The following is a 20092-nucleotide window of genomic DNA, read 5'->3' on the forward strand; positions in this document are numbered from 1 at the left end:
TAAAATGAACAAAAGAAAGATCTTTATTCAATTAAAAACAACAGTTAATTTTAAAAACACGCATATTCCCTTTCCCCTGCAGCTCAGAAGCTATAGAATTAACAAAATTTTCTCTTTTTGGCTACGTGATATGATATTTAAAATAAGAATCATCAGTTTAGCCAGCACACTAAAGTCCTAAAAGTTAAATTTCCTTAGTTATATTCTTATAGTACCCAACAGCCAGGGAAGAGGCTCTGCAAGAAGATTCCTTGAGATCATCGCCTGACCAAAGAGCCCTTCGTGTTCCACCTGAGGCGGGCAGCTGAGAATAAAGGTCACAGAGTCTACAACAGGCAGGCTTTTCACTTAGTTACGTGGATTTGAGCATTACTGAAACATTCTGTCAATTGTTGACAATTCAAAAGGGGGTGGGGGAGACAGCAAAGAGCTCAGAAGAAACCAGATTTTCCCTCCCCCATGATACATTGCTGCTGAGTATTCTAGTCTGAACAGAATGCATTTTGTATAGAAGTGCTCCCATTTTAACTCAGACTTACTGAAGGGAGTCATCAACCCCAGCAGAATAATCTCTAAACAACTGTTAAATGAGAGAAAAAGAACCAGAGACAGCCTACTGAAAACAGCCCTTGATTTCAACACAGAGCAGGGATTCATCGTAGAATGCAAGAATTTGGAGGAGAATCTGTCAACAAAAGCTTCTTTTTGGAGGACAAAAGAAACTAGCAGAGGTTTTTCTGGAGCGGTCCTAAGCAAGATCAGCAAGAGTACAGCAAACCAGCAGCTCTTACTAGAAACACCATGCAAAGGAGGCACATTTAGTAAATTTTTACACTTATGCCAAGCTACCCTGCAAATAAGATTGCTCCAGCATCAATTAACTATTTACTTATTTTCTTTCTCTGCAGTGTTATGAATGAGTTGTATAGACTTATCTTTCCCTTTAGGCTCATCACGGTTCAGGACATAAAAGTCCTCACGCTTTCCCGGATGACAGCTCTGCAGATGGGACACAACCTCAAATTGGAGGCACATTCTCCACAAGTTACCAGGTGGCCACAAGGAACAAACACAACAGACACGTCTCTGTCCATGCACACTTTGCACATCCTTTCCTCTTGCAGGCGGAGCTGTTCTTCTGTACTCATCCAAGACTCATCTTTAATAGAAGAAAAACAAAAAGAAGCTCAAACTTAGTATTAGAACAGCTCCAGAGTGCCAGTCCTGTAATCTTAGGAAGTCAGACTGCAACTTGCTCATAATTTTGTTCAGAGGCTAACTGAAGATGCCAAAGGCATGTCTCAGGCAAATTTCATTTAAGCTGAAAAGCTGCAGCTATTATAGACTCTGGCTTATCTACAGCTGCTGGACTGAGCAGGGACAGAGATCAACATCATTTTACTGTAATATGTAAATTATCCCTGATGAACCGATTTTTTTTGCATAACAGTCTGTGTCACAGTGGAACTCTCATTCCTGAATAAAGGTCTCTGTGCTCGGTTACCATACTAGCCAGCTCACATTCCATCAGGATTCAAAGTCAATGAACACAATGGCCACTGATACCATTACTACAAAAACCATCCCGGTTATGCCCAGGCTCAATTTCACCACCGCTGTCCCCCAAGTGCACCTGATTCCTTTTGCTGCACAGATCGCATTTCTTCTGTTGAACTTGATGTTTCAGTCTCTCTCTGAACAGCACCTGTATAATCAGGAAAGATGATATTAAATGCTATCCCTTTCCTCCCTCTTAAAAAGGTGAAATATCCCAGATTTTGGTAGCCTTAGGTCAAACACCTCTTTGCTCTGCTCTTAACTTCACCCACTCAGCCTGGCAAAGCTGATGTTCTCTGCAGTGCTTTGTGTATTTTAACCTCCCTACCAAGACATGTCCCGTCACATTGTCTCCTCAAAGTTGGTTTATTTATCAGACAGAAGCCAGCAGCTGCTCATTCATTCTCCTGTACTACTAATTAATCACACTTTCAGTTTTGTGGGAGTCTTTTATTTTCCCCTTAGCTGTAGAAGTGGCAGACCACGATATGGAGGAGGGAGCTTTGGAAAGCAGGCTCGCTACCAGAGAAAGCCCATGTGGAACTGCACCTTCAAATAAACCTCACTTGGCAAACAGACTCCACAAAACAGATAACACAAGACAGGCATTGATAAGGAGAATATATATTATCCAAACAAACAGGAAGCATGGCTATTTCTGATCCAGTCACTGATTCAATTTTAAATACTCATCCATCCTAGATGTCTTGCTTTAACAACTGCCCGTGTCTGTCCGCATCAGATGTGACTTTGTGCACCAGCCTCCATATCGTGCAGCCACCTGCTATTACAGGTCCAAGGGCAGCAAAAAATACTGAGGATATCTACACCACAGCCTATTGGAGGCAGATATAGTTACTGACACCCCAGCAGTCACAGCTCCTTCAGGTTTCTTTAAAGCAGAACTTCATCTTTCAGCTTCTCAAAGAAAGGCATGCTTGGGAACATTACTACTCTTAATCCCAGCCTAGGAAGAGAGAAGACAGACCCGCAAGACACAGCAGTGCTCAAGATGAAGTGGATAAGAGGTTAAACCACCACCGAGAAGGCGGGTGTGCGAGTCGGGCGTACCTCTGCGTTCCTCGGCTCTGCTGCTCTCCTCCCAGTCTGACTGGAGCAGATCAGAGATCAGCTCAGGCACAGACAGGTAGGCAGTCCCCGTCAGCGCACACTTATTCTGCATCAGATTAGCCACCCACATGGGGTCAAAGCCCATCTGCAGGACATTCTGCATTATGAGATCATGCAATACCCAGTCCCTCCAAGGATCTGTAAAGCAGTGAGCAGATACTTTACCAAAAAGGCAGAACTTTAGGCCCAAAGTATGCCACTCCCTGAAGATGCTATTTATGAAACAGCAATAATATATTCTAGAACATTCCTCGAGCTATCTATATATCTAGATCAATGTCCAGATTTACAGTTTCTACTTCCTACCATAATTCACAAGAAAGTAATCCAAAGTAATTTTATAAAAGCCAAGAGACTCATTTTGGATGGTTCATTCTACTGTATCACTGAACCAAGTCTTTCATGTTTGGCCCCAGTCCAGAATCCTTATCTTCATTTTCACATCCCAGAAAAGAAGTTTCAGAACTGCTTTGATGAAGATCAAGTGGAACATCCCAATTGAAGTGTTTCCTACCTCATAATCTAGCTCAACCATTCATCAGTAAAGACCTAAGTGGGAAATTCAGTTGGCAGTCCCTTCAAAGACTGAAGTCTTTAAGCTCATCCTATTGGACAGGCTTTTCAAGAGACAGAAAAAACCAGTTTTCCACAGTTACAGGAGCCAAATTTCACCTACTTAAATTCCCAGGACCAAATGATGAATGGGAACAGATCCCTGGGATCAACACTTTAATGAACAACTGGACTAAATGTTCACTGGTCTCCTACCAAGCAGGTTTGAAATGCTGTAGTCTGAAAGACTCTATGGACAGACAACAAGAGCATGGACAAGTCAAAGGACAGTTAGACAGGAACCCCAAAGTCACATGATTATCCAGACTAGCTAAATGTCTCTGGTCTTAGACCAAGAGGTCTCACAAGGGCAATTTTGCTTCTTGTGCTAGAGACAATTCATGAAAATAAAGTGAAACAGCTTCTATGATATCAAAACATCTCTCAAACAGCATGTCTACAGAGTGCACAGTGACTGGGCAGGGGATAGATGATGACTACACCACTTACAACAGAAGACAAAACACCACATAATTATAGCACTGACCTTGGAGAGCAGAAGAATCTTGTTCAATCTGATCCCAGGAATCTCTCTGAAAATGTCACAAAATAGTCACAAAAGAGAAGCACATGTTCAAAACTCCCCCTATCTACCAAACCCCCTTCCACTCTACAGAAAATATTCATGACTCACTGGAGATATCAGGGTGCTAGAAAAGGCCTCCTGAACACTGCTAACAAATTCTCTCCCCCTTGATCGCAATAAAAATTCACACCTATAAGCAGAAAGATTTAAATACATTAGTACAGGATCCCTCAAGTGAAAGCAGCAGTAGTAGCTTGAATTTTAGAAGCAAAAGGTGCTATAAGGTTATGAGTAAACTACTATATTCATTAAAGAAGAGGGAGTATCATGGTCTTTTTTCCCACCCCTCCTTTCATGAAGGGCAACAATACAAGGCTCAGTTTGCTTCCTCCCTTAATCCAGTCGGCATGTTTGGCCCAAGATAAACTCAGTTCCAATGTTCTTTAGAACTGATCACAGGAAACGTGGGAATAGACCAGTTCACAGAAAAACACATAGAACTGCTGAAGAAAAACAAGGTTTACAGTACCTTCCTTATTTTACCTCAGAGCAGCAGAAACCAAAGCTGTTCTTTGATGTCAAAGTGATTTTAATTGAACTTTTAGATGGTGAACTCTAGGTCAAATTAGAAAAATCTCAGGTCTGAACTATGCCATTCTACCTGAGCTTGAACATCTGGTTTTACTTTTAAAAAGCAAGATGGCCTAAATACTTAGGTTTGTCACTTCTATTTGTACAGTTCTTTGTAAAAAAACTAGTTACAAGCTTAGACAATCATCATCCAGTAGGTTTTGTCATTAACACAGAACACTGGAGTGATAAAACAGCCTTTGGAACAGAACATGTGGCAATGCCTGAGAAGAAGCCCAAAGGGACTGAAGCCAACTGTCCTATAGTAAGAGAGCTATCATACATATGCAGAGACACCAGACACACATCAGGTGCTTTTTGAGGAGAGTGGAAAGGGAGAAACAGGAGAGGAGAGGCAGCTGAAGATATGATTAGGTCTTCAGGCCAATCTCTGTTTTATCCACGTGCGAGGGGAGAGTGAGAGGAAGGCACTTTTGGAAGACAGTACAGACTAAGCAACCAACCTAGAAACCAGTTTTCTATCTTGACCCACTACCAGGATCTAAGATAGTCCCTTGCTGTGCAACCTTGAGGATCCAGAGCCTCTCTCAAGATTTCAGGGGTTTTCAGAAGGTTACAGACTATCGCAACAGTTTCTGCAGTTAAACATAATTGAACATAACCTGACTAGCTTTTCACCTGCTCTAGCTAGATAGAAAAAAATCTAAAACTAAAGTAATAATAGAGCCTGGAAGCAGCACTTATTACCAGTACACCTGTGACTCACCTCTCAACTGGGGGTACTATCTTATGAAAGAAGAAATCTGTGTGGAATGCACAGCACATCTTTTTGTCTTACTGTGAGGGACATTGGTCAACTAAGATTGACTTACTCTGGATACCATTTGGCATGTTCCCTCCAAGGATCATCTCTGAACGACCAGTTCCTCACAGCTCCATCACAGTAAAAACACTTCACTACATCACCTTGTCCTGAAAAAGACATCAAGAGATTATTAGATATCCAAGACACCGAATGCTTTACTAGCCATGGGTGAGAACCTGGGGAGCGATTCAGCACAAAACATGGGCTACCAGACAGAACACGTGACAATTTACCAACACTATGCAAGTTGTAAAGGGGCAGGAAATGCGACGGGAGTTAGAAATCCCAGAGCTGCAGCTGATGGAGACAGTTCCAGAACTGGGTCACAAGCTGACAGGCAGCGTGACTGTGAGCACCACAGCTCCCGTGTGCACATTCCTACGCAACCCCCTCTTGCCTGTGTTTGGAGCTGCAATTAACTATACCTATAAACACATTTTGTTTCCTAACCATAATCTGCCATAACCAGCAGCAGGCACACCCAGGCAATGTAAAAACCTTATACCTCACAGGTAGAAGAATTTGCCCCAGCACAGTCCCAGGCTATCCATCCTGCTACTGTGCTTCAGTTCACAGAAATCACAAGAGGAAAAAACATTAAAGCCAAAAACAGTAAAGAAGAACTGTCTACAAATGCCCTGTCCTAAGGGGAATGAAACTATGTCAGTAAAGGCCACCAGGGAGTTTGGCTTCACCAAAGTGCTTACTTCCAGAGTTCTTCTGATCACCTTTTTATTTCTCTATTACAAGTGCAGAGTCCCCACAGCAAAAAACCCCAGTGAGAGCCAAATGGGCTGACAACCTATAGGTTTCACCCAGATTTGGACGGTTTTTTGAGAACAGAAGGCTTCAGTGCAAGGCAGAGCTTGTACAAAACACAACATGTTAAGTATGTACCTCAAGTTCTTTTAGAAATGCAATTAATAAGTAGGCTAAATGGACCTTAAACCACACAAATTTCTGCCAGTAAAACATCTGTTTAACACACACCCCTTTTTGCACTCCTGCTGCTAAGGGAATTGACTTATTGGGGACCCCTCAGTATCCAAACAGGAGGTAACATTGAAGTGAATTCTGCACAAGCAGCAAGTGAAGCAGCAGATGCTGAAGGAAGAATGTGGTTTCTAAACACACGACACATACAAGTATTTGTACAAGCAATAAAACATGGTGACACCTTCAAAAGTTAACTTGAATAAGAGTTAAAAACATTTCCGTGGAGTACCTACCTGTATAAAAGAACCCTGCTCTAGCCAGTTGCTCCGGGTGCATGTCACTATATTGGGGCCAATTCCGAAACGTTGATAGTCTCATCTCCTCTGTCACCATCTCGGGGTTTTGTGGGGCTGCCTCCTCACTATCTATCCCCTGCAGAAGACTGAGGAACTGCCCATCCACAGTGTCAAAGATTTCCTGGAGAGGAAACATCTCTTGGTTCCCAGCATCCTCACCACGAATGAATTTACAAGACGAGAAGAACTTCAGGTGCTCTGCTACCGGGCAGTCGCCGGGTCCCCAGTCCATCAGGACACCACCACAGCAGAAACACTGCACTTGATCTCTCGGACCCACGAAGAAGAAGCCAGCCTTGGCTAAATCTCGAGCAGACACAGGGGCGGTGTGTGGCCATTGCCAAAAAGTCCTCAGCCTTCTCGCCTCGCTCCTCATGCTGGGGTCAAACAGCTGGCAGGACGCAGCCCCAGGCTCCAGCTCCTCCGCCGGCGTCATGTCCCCCATGTCCTCGTTCTGAAAGAGAACGAGACAAAAAGATAACAAGGATGAGAGCAGTCAGCTGAATTCCGGAGACCAGGCGGCACCCACCCTGCGTGATTTGTCCCACATCCCCACAGCTCACCCCCGCGCATGTTCCAGAAAACTCCTGGTCTTAACAAAGCTGCACTTGAATTGCAGCCCAATCAGAGATCCAGTGCCTCTGTACTTTGCTGTTGGATTTTTTGCTGAGTCCTCATTAGTGTCCGAAGGGAAGAGACTGGAATTTTCTGAGCCCCTCTGCCAGTTTACAGGAGAGATGCTTGTAGGAAACACACAGCGGAGAGCAAAACCTCATCTCCCTCCCCAGCTCAGCCAATCCAGTTTTTGGCATCTGATCAGTGTCATAAATCCCCAGTCATTTTGCTCAGCCTTTAAATTAACATTTTAAAGACTCTACTTTTCAGGTTTTTTTACCCCAAACCCAGATTAAAGGCATGCCATATCAGAGCAGAGAACAGCCACACCCAGAGCGTCTCATAATGTTCGGTTTACAGCCAAACACTACACAGAATATCAGTAGATTTTTCATAACCTTATTATACTAATTAAACAGCGAATATATAAAAATATCTCTATAAAAGATGACTTCTCCAGGACACGGTCTAAAATAATTAGGTCTGGTTTCCACAGGGAGGTGTCCTTAAATCAAAGAGGTGACATTTTCTGCCTGTGGTAGTTCTGTGTAAGTGGAAGAACAAAATTAAAGTTATTTAGTGCCCAATTATGGAAGCCCTCATCCTGCTTAAGGTAACAGCCCTTCGCTGAGCAAGTGAGCTGAACTGCAACTCACCTACTGCTTCCAATACTTTCTCTAGAGCTGGCAAATACACTTTCAAAAGGTCAGACAATTACACAACTGAGAATCAGGATAGATTTAACTAATCATTCCAAAATAATTCATTTGGAGTGAAGTCACTACACACGTGACTAAGTGGTAGGTGCAATCAAATCCTTTTTTTCTTTTTTTTTTTTAAATGAAGCGCCCTGAAAAATCCCTTCAGCACCTAATTCAATAGGTCACTTCATCTCAAGGAAGTGCTGACTATCTTCTGGTTATCAAAGCTGAAAATTACAAGCACGTGGACCTAAAACATCACACAGGCAAATACTAAGTTATTAAAAAATTATATATATAGATAGATAGATATATGCACACCCCTAAAAATATATGGTGTTTCAAAGCTAATACAAACCATTATTAACAAAATCACAACTATTCTGCAGGTACAGCTGCAGAGATTTTACGTGGCCTCCAGCACCTCCAAAGTACCTGTTCCTTTTAGTTAAGTGCTGCAGTACATTTAAAGGAAGAAAACTTACATGGTATTTTAGTTGCAAGACTTGTAGCCAAAGTTAAGAAAATCTGTCCTCCAGAGGTATTATAAGTTTAGTGAGATTTTTAAAAGCAAAAGCAGGCTTGCTCAACCACATGCCTCTCACAGTAAAAAGCAGCAAAAAAGTTCATTAGCAACTAGAATTTTCTTATATAATCATATTCACAGAAACCAGAGTTGCAGGAAAACACAGCTTCAAAAGTTTGGTTTTAAAACTGTGCTTTATTTAATACAATAAAGTAGTTACTCAAGAACTATGCTGCTGATATAAAGAAAAATCCATACAAAAAAAAAAGTAGCCACTGATACAGAGTAGAATTTGCAAGCTCAGCAAACTTGTAATGATTCAATTTTTCAGCCTGCACAGCAGATTTTGCTCTCAGAACACAGAAAGGGACGGAGAGACTTGTCCATCTGGTTCAGTACCGTTCTCATCTTAGGCCCAAACTAAATGAAAGCTGTTAAACTACAACAAACACCCTTTTCCACCTAGAAAGCAATGGAGTTATCTTAGCCTGCCTCCCGTTGGGAAGTACACATCACAGCAAAACACAGAGAAATGTTTTTCCACCCAAAAGTTTAACAGCTGAATCAAACTTTTTAAATAAGAGATGCAACATAGAGAACAACTATATTTATATTTTGTTTATGAAGAAACACACTACAGCTTACCTGTGTTAAAGAGGTTTATATGCTCTACAGAAGATCCATTAACCCAGCTAACAAAGCTAAAAAGCTCTCCATTTTAAAATTGGTATTGCCAATAGTTACACCACCACTAAAAGCCAATATTCTCCCACAACCCACTACTTACACCTACACAATAATACACTTCCAAAGCAATAGCAACAGCTAATAGCAACAATTCCACATGAGCAGCACAATTAAAAAAATAATATATAAAAGCAGAGAGAGAAATTTACCTGCAAAACGCTTAAAAAACCTGAATGCTTCCAAGAACTAAGACTCTCCCAACCCTACAAGCTTCTCAGAGACCTTCCCTAAAGCAGCAGGAACCCCCCAGGCTGTGAGTGGCCCCACCTGACACGGATCCCATTCCTAATGCTCGTTTTGCCCCAATTGGTTCATTTTGTGCTCAAATTCTCCATTGGTTAAACAGCCCTGATTTCATCTTTGTAAGTAGAAGTCACCAGGGAAAGATACAAAATTATATTCAAACATCCTCCAGCTTTTTTTTTTTTTTTTTATTAAATATGCGTTAATGAAAATCCCTAAGCAGTAGAGGGCAGTGCTTATGTACAAATTCTGTTTGGTTTTGTTTGTTGGTTGGTTGGTTTTTGTTTAGTTGTGGGGTTTTTGTTTTGGGGGTTTTTTGTCCGTAATGAATGCATATACAATTGCACATTATCTTCTGCTCCACCAGTCCTGTTCTTTATAAGCCTATGTTAATTTCTTCAAGAACATATCCTAAAAAATAAAAGACACAGAGTTAACCAAACGGCTGCTCCAGAGACTGTTTGGGAATCTGCCGGCTCGTAGGCATCACCTTTTACAATCTGCTGGGTAGTGCTGCTGCCCCACAGCTTGTTGTCAAGGTTAAAGAATTGCCAAGACCAAATTCCACTTGTGACTGTTAAAAAGAGAAAAGCTGTATAAAGGCTCGGAGGGGCCAGCTGAAAGGCAGTTAATTATCAGTTAATTTACAAACTTTTGACTGATTCTGGCAGTTTATTTTTTATGCTTCCGAATGCCTTTTAGAGCTGAAAAAAATTGAGTTTCTTATTCAAGGGTCTTTTTTTCTCTTTATTTGGTTTTCTACCCCCCTTTGCTTTTGCCAGTGAACACAAAACATCATGGAGGGGAAAAAAAAGGAACAAAACCAAACCCCACCCACTATTTGTTGAAGTTTTTTGTTTCATTTTGGTTTGGGTTTTTTTGTTTGTGTGTTTCCCACAATGTTCTGAATACTTAAAAAAAAAAAAAAAAGGCAAAAAAATCAATGCTGCCCCAAATTGAATGAACTGCTTTCAGTTTTCTGCAGATGAATGTGATGGAGAGAACTGGATGGCTACGTACAATTCCCACAGTGAGCATGGAAAACATGAATTATATTTGTTTTCTTCCTTCTTTTCTGAGTTGAATCTGGCTGGTTTCCCCAGAGATCAGTTGTGCTTCTTTTCCCTCTCTGCTCCAGCCTCACCCTCTCACTGATTCAGATAATTTTGTGATTCCTCCCAGTTCTGAGGTGGAGCCTCATGCTCGTGCTCTGTTTTCTCCCCCTGCACAAAGCCTGGCAGGAGGAACAGGACCAGGAGACGTGACCTCACATGAACCGGGTGACATTGCTACTCCAAATTGTTCATAAATATAACTAGCAGTTCTTTGGAAGAGATTCCTATCAACTTGTGACTAATGTATGTTCCAGCATTCAGCCATTAATTACCTTTAAGGAAGGATTTGTCAGGCATTGTCATGACATTAATGGAGCTCATCCTACTTTTTAATTGGTGGAAAATCAGCCATCGAGAAACATGGAACACCTGATTTCACAATTCTGCTATAGTTTGGAACACATTTTTATTGCAGCAATGTGCCTACCTGTCTGAATATTGCTTGGACAACAGGCAGAAAGACCTGTTCTTCAGTTATTGACACTAGCGATCATCTGTTCTTTCTCCATGCAAATTGACTTGGAATAGGTTTATTTTGTCCCTGTATCAATAATCAATAGCAAGATAGAAAGATGAAGAAGAAAGACAATAGACAAATCTGAAGGACACTGCAAAAAGCTGAAGTGAAAAACAGGTGACTGTATTCTAATAATTCAGCAAAGACAAACTGGCCTTACAATTTAATGAAAACTACATGACAGCAGCAAGGAATAGCTGTGGATAATGAAGACCAAGAGGGAGACACAGGAGGTCCTTGTGATGGGTCATTGCTCCGTTGAGCTCCTTGCTACAGGTTGTAGGTGAAGTTGTCTCATGAAGAACAGCACGTGACAACAATGTCAGACGAGATGCGTTCACAGGCCACGCTCTTTGCATTATTTCGCCTCTCATGTTTTCACAATGTGCCAGCGGCATGAAGAGAAGAACCAACACTATTTCTCTGTGTGTCTGCTTTTATTTTTCACTCTAAAATGATGAAAATTATGATTGGATCATCCTTGCTTTGATTACATTCTGCAAGGGTGCAGAAGGGAGATGATTCCTGCATGGCAATGTTTGATTTTACCCCTATGCCCATAGCAGATGGGGCTGCAAAAAATCCCTGTAAAATCTGAATTTGGAGGAAGGGAAAAAAGTGCTCTGTAATATACGCATTAACACTTCTGAGATTTCAGAGACTGTTGGCAAAGGAAGAAAAAGGTATCCGTAACTTTTTCTTAGACTAGAAGAACATACCACCATGTTCTCCCAACAAAGCCAAAAGGGAACAAACATCTGTGTTACCACCTCAGTTACACTTTGACTCTCCAAGAGTATCCTGAGTTTATATAATTCTGAATACTGCCTCTTAATGAATATATTTCAACTAAGACTTCTTGTCATACTGGTTTTGTTTCTAGAAGATTGTGTGCTTCTCAATGGAAAGACAAGATCATTCTTAAAGTCACCACGAAGAAGGAATAACTTACGTTTTCCTAATGTAAAAGAAAAAAGTGCTCCCTCAAACATGGATTTAGGCACATATCTATATCTATATTTATATAAGGACCTGACATGCTCTGTCTTTGAATCTCAAATAACAGGTACAGCCTAGTAGCTGTTGTCCCCTGTACCTTGGGGTGCTGAAGCAAACCCAGCTCTAACATTCTGCCCACACACACTCATGGTTGGGATGATTCATAGTCATAGTCTCTATATCAAGACTAGTGAATATCCCCAATCACATGGGCTGGAGCAGGGCCTGTCACCCCAGTACCCAGACGAGCTTTCCCCTCTCCCTTCCAGCTGTTCCGCTCTCCAGCTGTGCCGCTTACTTTTGTCTCACATTGATTTTTGAAGCCCTATTCTGTAAATCACCCTTCCAGCTCATCCAGGGACTCTCAAGAGCCCAAACATAGCTATATTATATGGCAAACAGAATTAAGACAAAACATCCTAATTTTTACCTGCTACCCAAGCCAAAGAAAGAACTCGAAGCATCTCCATGTGCTGAGGATTGATGCAAAAATACCTTTTTCCTTATCTCTGGATGACTGATCAGAAAAAGGACAGACGAAAGTGGACCATTCATTTCAGATGTTTTATTAGAATAATAAACACAAACTCAAAGTAACAATTTCCAAACATGTAAACACAGAGGAGACTCTGATTTTAACTGCATTGAAAGGAAAGGATGATTGCATTGTTTACTATCTTTCATGAGGGCTAAAATTTGCCATTTTTACCCCCAAAATTGACAATGGAGAAGTTCCAAATAAGACTTTGCAACTTCTGGAACTAGTGTCTGACGTGGCAGAGTCTTCACTACTTGGGTCAGAGCTCCAGCTCCGTGTGAACGCAGCAATGGGACTGGATATGAGCGTCACACAAGGTGGCACTCGGCTCAGTTCAGGCCTCACGTTATTACTGCAGGCAGTAACACAATATATTATAGGCATGTTGAAGGCCTGGTTTTGTCTTTCTCTCAAAAAAAACCCCTTTATTTCTCTCACTGCACAGAGTGAACTATCATTTACTACGCTTGTTAATCAGCAGGACAGTGAAGCCTCTGGGTGTTACCATAACACAAGTAATAACAAAGCAAAACAATGTTGATTTCTGTTTCATGACAAAAACATTTACAATTTGGTCATCAGAACTCAAACAGATTTGAGGCAGATTGTTACACGAGTTTCTGTAATCAGAAGATATAATATATCATAAACTACAGGACATCGGGGAGGCCAGAAACTGCCCTTTTGTTCTGTGTGGTACCTACAAGCTTTGCCTTTACTAAAGGATTCTAAGCAGGACCTAAAAACTATTAAGAAGTAGCAACAGTTGTGGTCGTTAGATGTTCCACACATTTAGAGGAAAACAACAAAAAAAACCCAACCCACAATCATTAACGAGGTAGAACTCACATAAAAGGGCATTGCTTTCATTTAATCTGATTTCTCTTTAAAGCAGGCCTGCCTAAAAATTACAGAGATTCAACGTGGGCATAAAGCAGCACTGAATTATTACAAAATACTGCAACATCTTCCGCCTGAAGTGCACTAACCCATGACCCTAAGAATCTCATCTAAATGCCTTTTTAACCCCTTCAGGGATGGTGACTCCACCACTGCCCTGGGCAGTCTGTTCCAATGCCCAACAGCCCTTTACAAGAAGAATTTTTTCCAAATATCCAATCTAAACCTCCCTTGGCACAACTTGAGGCCGTCTCCTCCTGTCCCGTTACTTGGGAGAAGAGACCAACATCCTCCATGCTCCAACCTCTTTGCAGGCAGTTGTAGGCAGTGATAAGCTCTCCCCTCAGCCTCCTTTTCTCCAGGCTGAACAGCCCCAGCGCCCTCAACCGCTATTGTTAAAGGGGCCAAGATTTCACCCAGGTTCTTGAAGGAAAAAGAAAATCAATTGACCGGATAAGAAACCACGGCGAGCGCAGCTTCAGCCAGGCTGGCGGGGACCAGAGGATCCGCGCTGCAGCTCCTACTGGCGCAGGGGCCGGATCCGCAACGCCTGAGGGTCGGCTGTGAGGGGAGACCAGCCCCGCTCAGCGCCTTGGGTGAGCCTGCGGGCCAAGGAGCTCCTACATGGCCGCAGTGAGGGGAGGAGACGGAGGAGATGAGCGGGAGAAGGAGCGGAAACCCCGAAGGCCGCGCTCGGCCCCGCCGCCCGCGCATGCCCCTTCCCGGCGTGCCCCGCGCGTTCTCGGCGCTGACGTCACCGCAGCCCGGCGCCCGCCGCCATTGGAGTTGGAGGGTCCGGCTCCATCCCCTCGGTTGCGGCCCGACGGCGGCGGGGAGGCCCGGGCGGAGCAGCCCCGGGCGGGGTGGGGGTATGTGAAGAGACGAGGCCGGCAGGGTGAGGCGAGGCGCGGTGTGGAGCCGGCCTGACCGTCCCCTGGGCCCCTCTGAGGAGACGCCGAGCGCGCGCGCCAGCGGCCCCTTTCCCTCCCCCTCGGCCCCGGCCCCTTCCCCGCCCCGGCCGCCGCCTGAGGGGAGAGGCCCCGCCGCTCCTCCGCCGGGCCCCGCAGCTCCGCGCCGCGCTCAGCGGCTCTGCCTTCTCCCTCGGCTCCCTCCACTGAACCACGGGGGCCTCGTACATGAATTATGTCGGCCACAAGCGTTGACCCTCAGGTAAGCGGCGGAGCGCGGCGCGGGGCGGCCTTCCTCCTCCTGCTCCCCGCCGCGGGCGGGGGGTTTCCTTTGCAGGCCGGTGCCCGCATCTGGCCCGGGAGAGGCTTTTCCTTTCCCTCCCAGCTTCTTTGCACCTTTCTCTTACTCATTCACTCCCCCCCTGCGAGCACAGAACGTTCCTGTTGCCTTTCGAGAGCCGTGGCCATTTCTGAGGCAGGCCAGCGCTGAGTGATGGGTGAAACACTCTTCTCAACCGCAGTTTAAACAAACCCTAATGTGCTGTTAGCCATTTTTTTCAGCCTCTTATCCCTCCTCAAAAGCTGTGTGCTTTGCTGTGACAAATTAGAGGTTTTTCTAAAATTAACTTTTTTTCATTTTCTCTTTTTCCTTCACCCAATCATATGCCGTGGCTTCCCAGAGGCTGAAAGGACAGGATAATAAAGGTGAGAATCATGCTGAGATCTGGTCGTTTAAATTGTTACTATATCAGATTAATTATGCAGGTACTTGTAGGTGAGCAGAAAGATATTGCTCTTAATCCCTACAGATAAAATCTGGAACAAAGGAAGTTGTGCTTTATTTCAAAAATAACAAACTGTTACTCATACGAGCTTGCTTGCATCCTACTTAATGTTGCTGAGTTTACAGTTGGAAGGATTATGTGTTAGTATTGAACACAATAATGGTCTTCATTTCCTTTAAATAAAGCAGATTTATGCATAAAGTCACAGGGATATGCCTATTCAATATACATTTTTACAGTTTTGCATGGTGTCTTGCCATATGATTACAGTTGTGTTACTGATCTGTTGATTGATATATCTACTAGGTGTTACATATAAGCCTACTAACTTAATTATTTAAGAAATTTTAAAATGAAATTAGTTAACTTCAGACGATAAAATAAGCTTTTTATGATCAGTCCTGTGCTTCTTTTGAAATTAAATTTAATAACAGGTTACCTGAGAAAATACCTTTATTATTACTGTGTTTGTTAATAAATGTGTGACTGTTTAGACTTAGAAACTAGCAATATTTTTTTAACTAATAAATGCTTTTGAATATATCCAACCTGCCTTAAAAATCCAGCTACTTAGAGAAAGTTTCAGACTATGTCCTGTGTTTGTAAATACTCTTTTACCTCCACTCTCCCTGCCAAACTTTGCAGAAATATTCTGCTAAATTCCCAAACTTATTTGCTGGGTGTCCTGTTTGGTATAGTGTTACTTTTAGTTTAGCTGTTCTATGAAATAGTTGCTTTATTTGCCTATCACATAATGCATTTGACCTTGTTTTCTTAAATTTAAAGCAAACAACAGAAATTATTTGAAGTGACTTAATAACAGCTTTAGGTTTGCGTATCTTTTCATTGTGGGGTTTGAATGCTTTTCACACTAATTCGGGCTTAAGTGGGCCTTTGATTGTGGCAGATATCTCTGTTTTACACCTGAGAAATTTGAGACTTAGATTTTCCTGAAGATATCAGGGTATCAAGGCACTTAGCCATCATTATTTCATAATTAAATGTAACCTCACCTCATCTTATTTTAGCCAACTTAAATTAAGCAAGCAGTGAATAACGTCCTGGGAGGAGAACTGTGAATTAGTTTCTCAGAGTTCTAATTATGGACCAGAACAATAGATGTTGTTTCCCAATATTTTTCACAAAATCCTTGTCCATATTTTTTTTTTTTTTTTTACTTTACTAAATTTTAGTTTTATAAACAATAATATAAAGAGAAACAGTTTTGGGGAAAGATGTCATCCCTTGATGTTTTTATGAGTCTGCAGTCTGTGGAAAAAATACGAATTTTCATAAAATAGGTAGAAAACTTTACTGAAGTGCTACTGAGCAGTGTTATAATATGTTGTAACCTTTTTCTTTTAGTGCAAAATGGTTCGTTACATCAGAAGGATACAGTTCATGACAACGATTTTGAACCTTACCTTTCCGGGCAGTCAAATCAGGTTGGTATATTTTTAACTGAGGTTTTTTTCTCAGGCATGATGTTGGCACTCGATTCATAGGATTGTGTTGAGGGAGCAAATTCCTTAAATAGAAATGGAAAAAGAAATGACTGGCATATTGTGTTACTTGGTAATACAACTAGCGTTTGTGCTCACAAAGCTAATATTACTCTGCATATCCAGATGGCCACAAGTGAAAATGAAGTTAATGCTCCAACTAGTGTCTGCTGATTGCTCCTCAAATTGCAGGTTATTGATACGGTTGGACTTTGACAGACTATTTGATCTTAGAGTTCTTTGGGAGATGAGTTGAGTGTGGGAGTCTGAAGGTTCTGCTTATGATCCCTCCTGATGTGTATAATTTGTATAATCCTAGAAATGAGTGTAGTTGAAATGGGTTCTGATGCTTTCTAGGTAGCTTGTAGAGTTGTCCCAATTGCTTTTTACACTTCAGCAAGTATTGTTGTTCTTTCAAGTCCTCTGACATGTCGTAACAATTAAAGATGTGTTATTTTAAGAGCAAGGTACTGTAATGTAAATTCAATATAATCCAGTTCATTATAATGTACATTAAATCAACATCCATGACTTAAATACCACGATAATTTAAAATACTTTGGCCTTACATTCAAATCTTTAAAGTGAAAAAATTGTATAGAAAGTGGAGATGCTGCAAGTTTTCTTTTGCGGTTTCAAAGAGACTGACCGGAGGTACGTTATTATTTCTGGGCAGAAAGGCAAAGTGTTATGTTTTAAAAGGAAAATTTATAATTCAACCTGAAGCTGATAGATGCCAGTGGTGACATCGCTGAACTTGCTTGCAAAAGAAAATTATTCTATATGCTAAAAAAAAGTAGCACATGATGTGCTGTTCTGTTTCATTTGTGGAAACTGTGATTCAATCTTGACCATAAACACCAGAGCAAACAGTATCAATTCCTGCACTGTGTATCAGGGATCTTCAAGATGTATTAAACATTTTTTGTTAGGCAGATGGATGGAACTGTGTTACAGGTTTTGGATTGTGTCAGCTTTTAGGAAGATTACAAACTTTAGCACAATATAGATAGAGGTGAGCTATGCAGGCACCGCTGTGGAAGTTGGGACAAGTCTCTGACAATGTGAACTCTGAGCTCTGTGAGTACCAGCTCCCCAGCTAAGCTGCTGCAGCACAGATGTGTTCTCCAGGCTTTTATGAAGTTAAAATGATGTAATGGGGAACATTCCCTGTTCTCTGGAATTAATGTGCTGTAGCAGCCATGAAAGCAGGGAATTTGTGGGAAAAAAATGACGTAAAATTCTCCTTTTTAATGCAGAATTAGTTTTGAAAGAAATTGTGGTTTTTACCTTTCTCTATTTTTTTTGAAATTCCACTTCATCACATTTGTATGTAATTTTTAATTACTTAAGACAAAGCTATGTTTTTCTAATGTGAAATATACTGAACTTTAAACTTCATACAGAAAACATGCAGAACCGTCTATTATAGATTAATTCTAGGAAATTTGTCTTAGCTGTCAGCAAGCCAAATTATTAGGTTTAAATAGAAAAATTACTATGACTATTAGAATTTCTGTAATTCTAATAAAGTTTTCTTATGTGAAAGTGTAGCTCCATTTACTGATTTATTTGTGCTGCACTAAGAAATTGGCATGCTAAAAGAAACAATTGTGCAGGTTGTCTTACAGTTTCAACTGGAAAGTGGCAGTAGCATTAATTAGGGCTGTGAGATTTTGTACTGAAGACAATCATGTTTCTGAAAAAAGTGTTTTTATCTAGTTATTCAGTCAGATTTATTGAGCCCTTTAAAATAAATGTAAGTGACTTAGAAGAAAATATTTGAAACCAACTGGATATTTTAAAAAAAAGTAAGAAATTAAAGAAATATTTAAAAAAAAAAAGTCCCAGCTGACACAACAATAAGTTTGACATCAAAATCAGATGTAGGTTGGTAATATTTTGTTAATTTCATCTTTTAAAAATACAGATTACTCTTTGAAATTAGTTTTGAGCATGAAATATAATAAAACAAAATGTAATTGTATTCCTTGTGTTGAGAAGTGCTCTTAGGTAGTGCTGCCTTCCTTTCTTTCCGTAAAGGTTCTAGTATCCAAGTAGCAGTAGTTAATACAGATCAGATTTGAGATGTGGTAGCTTTGTGGTACGAAGCACACTAAAAGTACTTTTAAGTGCAAAGGGAGCTGAGTGGTCATATACAAAGTTATACTCAAAGCAAGAAAGGCATCCCCCGTGTAACGTCATCCAGAACCAAAAGATTATTCGTAAGTAACAGGGAATTCTAAGCGAGAAGCACTAGGAGGGATCCCTTCCTAATTAAAATATGGTTAGGTTTGTTTGTTGTGATGCAGAAAGGTCAGTGATAAGTTTGTTGAAATAAATGTGCTGCTGCAGTGAAGGACTTCTGTCAGGGTTTCTTTTACACACCCTGGCATAAAGCCAGTCAAAATAGATTGGATGTTTTGTAAGCATGTCTGCTGAAACTTGCCTGTAATCTTGTTAGAATCCTTGTGGAAACTTTACAGGCTGTGTGACAGGAGGTGACACTCTCAGGAATTGTCTAGAATCCTTTGGCAGAAATATTTTAGGACAAACCACCTGCTTTCTCCAAGCTTATTCTTTTTTGGTCTTAATAAATTCTAAATCTGTAGAGTATATGAACATAAGCTCTGTAAAGAACTATTGATGTCTCCTCCCTGTCACCTGCACTTGTTTTTACATTGTTCTTATCACTTTAAGATCACCACATTGTAATCTCAAAGTAAAGTCTTTCAGAAGAATGTTTTAATATGTTAAATATTGATTATTTTAGTTTGGGAGTCTCAGAAAATGTATTGTAGAGGATCTTCTCGTAGGTGAATTGTGAAACTCTTGTTAACAATAGAATTTGCATGTGAATAAAGGAAGCGTGAACAGTGGCGAAGATAATTTCTTTTTAATCAATAACATTGGATTTAGGATGTTGGCATCTTTGCAGTACTGAATGTAAATCTTGGAGGCATTTTCTGGTACCGTTCTGTATCTGGAAAGTAAGAATATTGAATTACTCTGGCTTTGGGATGTCACGAAAGGGAGTTGTTGAAAATTGAGCAGTAAAAATGATTCTGTCTATCGGCTGGGTATTACGCTTTTCTTCAGCAAGGAGCTTTTTTACTTCATTTTTTTGAATCAGCTGTGAAATAATCTGATCTTTGGGAAAATGACTGAAGCTCCAGAGCAGTTCTGCTGATTTTGCAGATGCATTTTTTTCAGGTTTGAAATCTTGCAGTTTGAGAGAGATCTTAGTTGTTCTTAAAATAATCTTTCTCCATGAGTAAGGAAAAGTTAGCTGCTGTTTAACAGGAGATGCTGACCTTCCCTCCCCCTTGCTGGTAATTACGGTTAGCATGTCACTTTGGAAGGTCTGCAATATATATGCTTGAAGTTTATTTAAAGAGGAATAAAACCTCTATTTTAGAATA

General features: G+C 41.1%; 2 protein-coding genes across 6 annotated transcripts in view; one reads left to right on the top strand and one right to left on the bottom strand.

The window, feature by feature from the left end:
* BIRC7 (baculoviral IAP repeat containing 7) lies at positions 1 to 14312 on the bottom strand. 4 transcript variants are annotated; one of them, XM_065032339.1, is made up of 8 exons: positions 13926 to 14312; positions 6512 to 7028; positions 5290 to 5389; positions 3935 to 4016; positions 3788 to 3833; positions 2629 to 2826; positions 1634 to 1705; positions 1 to 1159 (listed from the first exon to the last, which is right to left on the bottom strand). In XM_065032339.1, the coding sequence occupies exons 1-8, from the start codon at positions 14187 to 14189 to the stop codon at positions 960 to 962; spliced, it is 1479 nt and encodes a 492-aa protein (XP_064888411.1). In that variant the 5' UTR covers positions 14190 to 14312; the 3' UTR covers positions 1 to 959. The 4 variants fall into 4 exon arrangements, with proteins under 4 accessions (XP_064888411.1, XP_064888412.1, XP_013226714.2 ...); XM_013371260.3 differs by lacking the exon at positions 13926 to 14312 and adding an exon at positions 9313 to 9511 and having other exon boundaries at positions 721 to 1159; XM_021282870.2 differs by lacking the exon at positions 13926 to 14312 and adding an exon at positions 7138 to 7272 and having other exon boundaries at positions 721 to 1159.
* The window catches only part of YTHDF1 (YTH N6-methyladenosine RNA binding protein F1), a 13752-nt gene continuing 7944 nt past the window's right edge, over positions 14285 to 20092 (top strand). The window contains exons 1-3 of one of the 2 annotated variants that reach the window (XM_005499583.2): positions 14285 to 14645; positions 15064 to 15088; positions 16534 to 16613. In XM_005499583.2, the coding sequence (XP_005499640.1) occupies positions 14619 to 14645; positions 15064 to 15088; positions 16534 to 16613 (132 nt within the window). In that variant the 5' untranslated portion in view covers positions 14285 to 14618. The remainder of the gene's footprint in view (positions 14646 to 15063; positions 15089 to 16533; positions 16614 to 20092) is intronic. The other variant, XM_013371377.3, reaches the window with a different exon arrangement.

This window comes from Columba livia, chromosome 16 (assembly GCF_036013475.1).
Source record: "Columba livia isolate bColLiv1 breed racing homer chromosome 16, bColLiv1.pat.W.v2, whole genome shotgun sequence".
NCBI lineage: Eukaryota > Metazoa > Chordata > Aves > Columbiformes > Columbidae > Columba > Columba livia.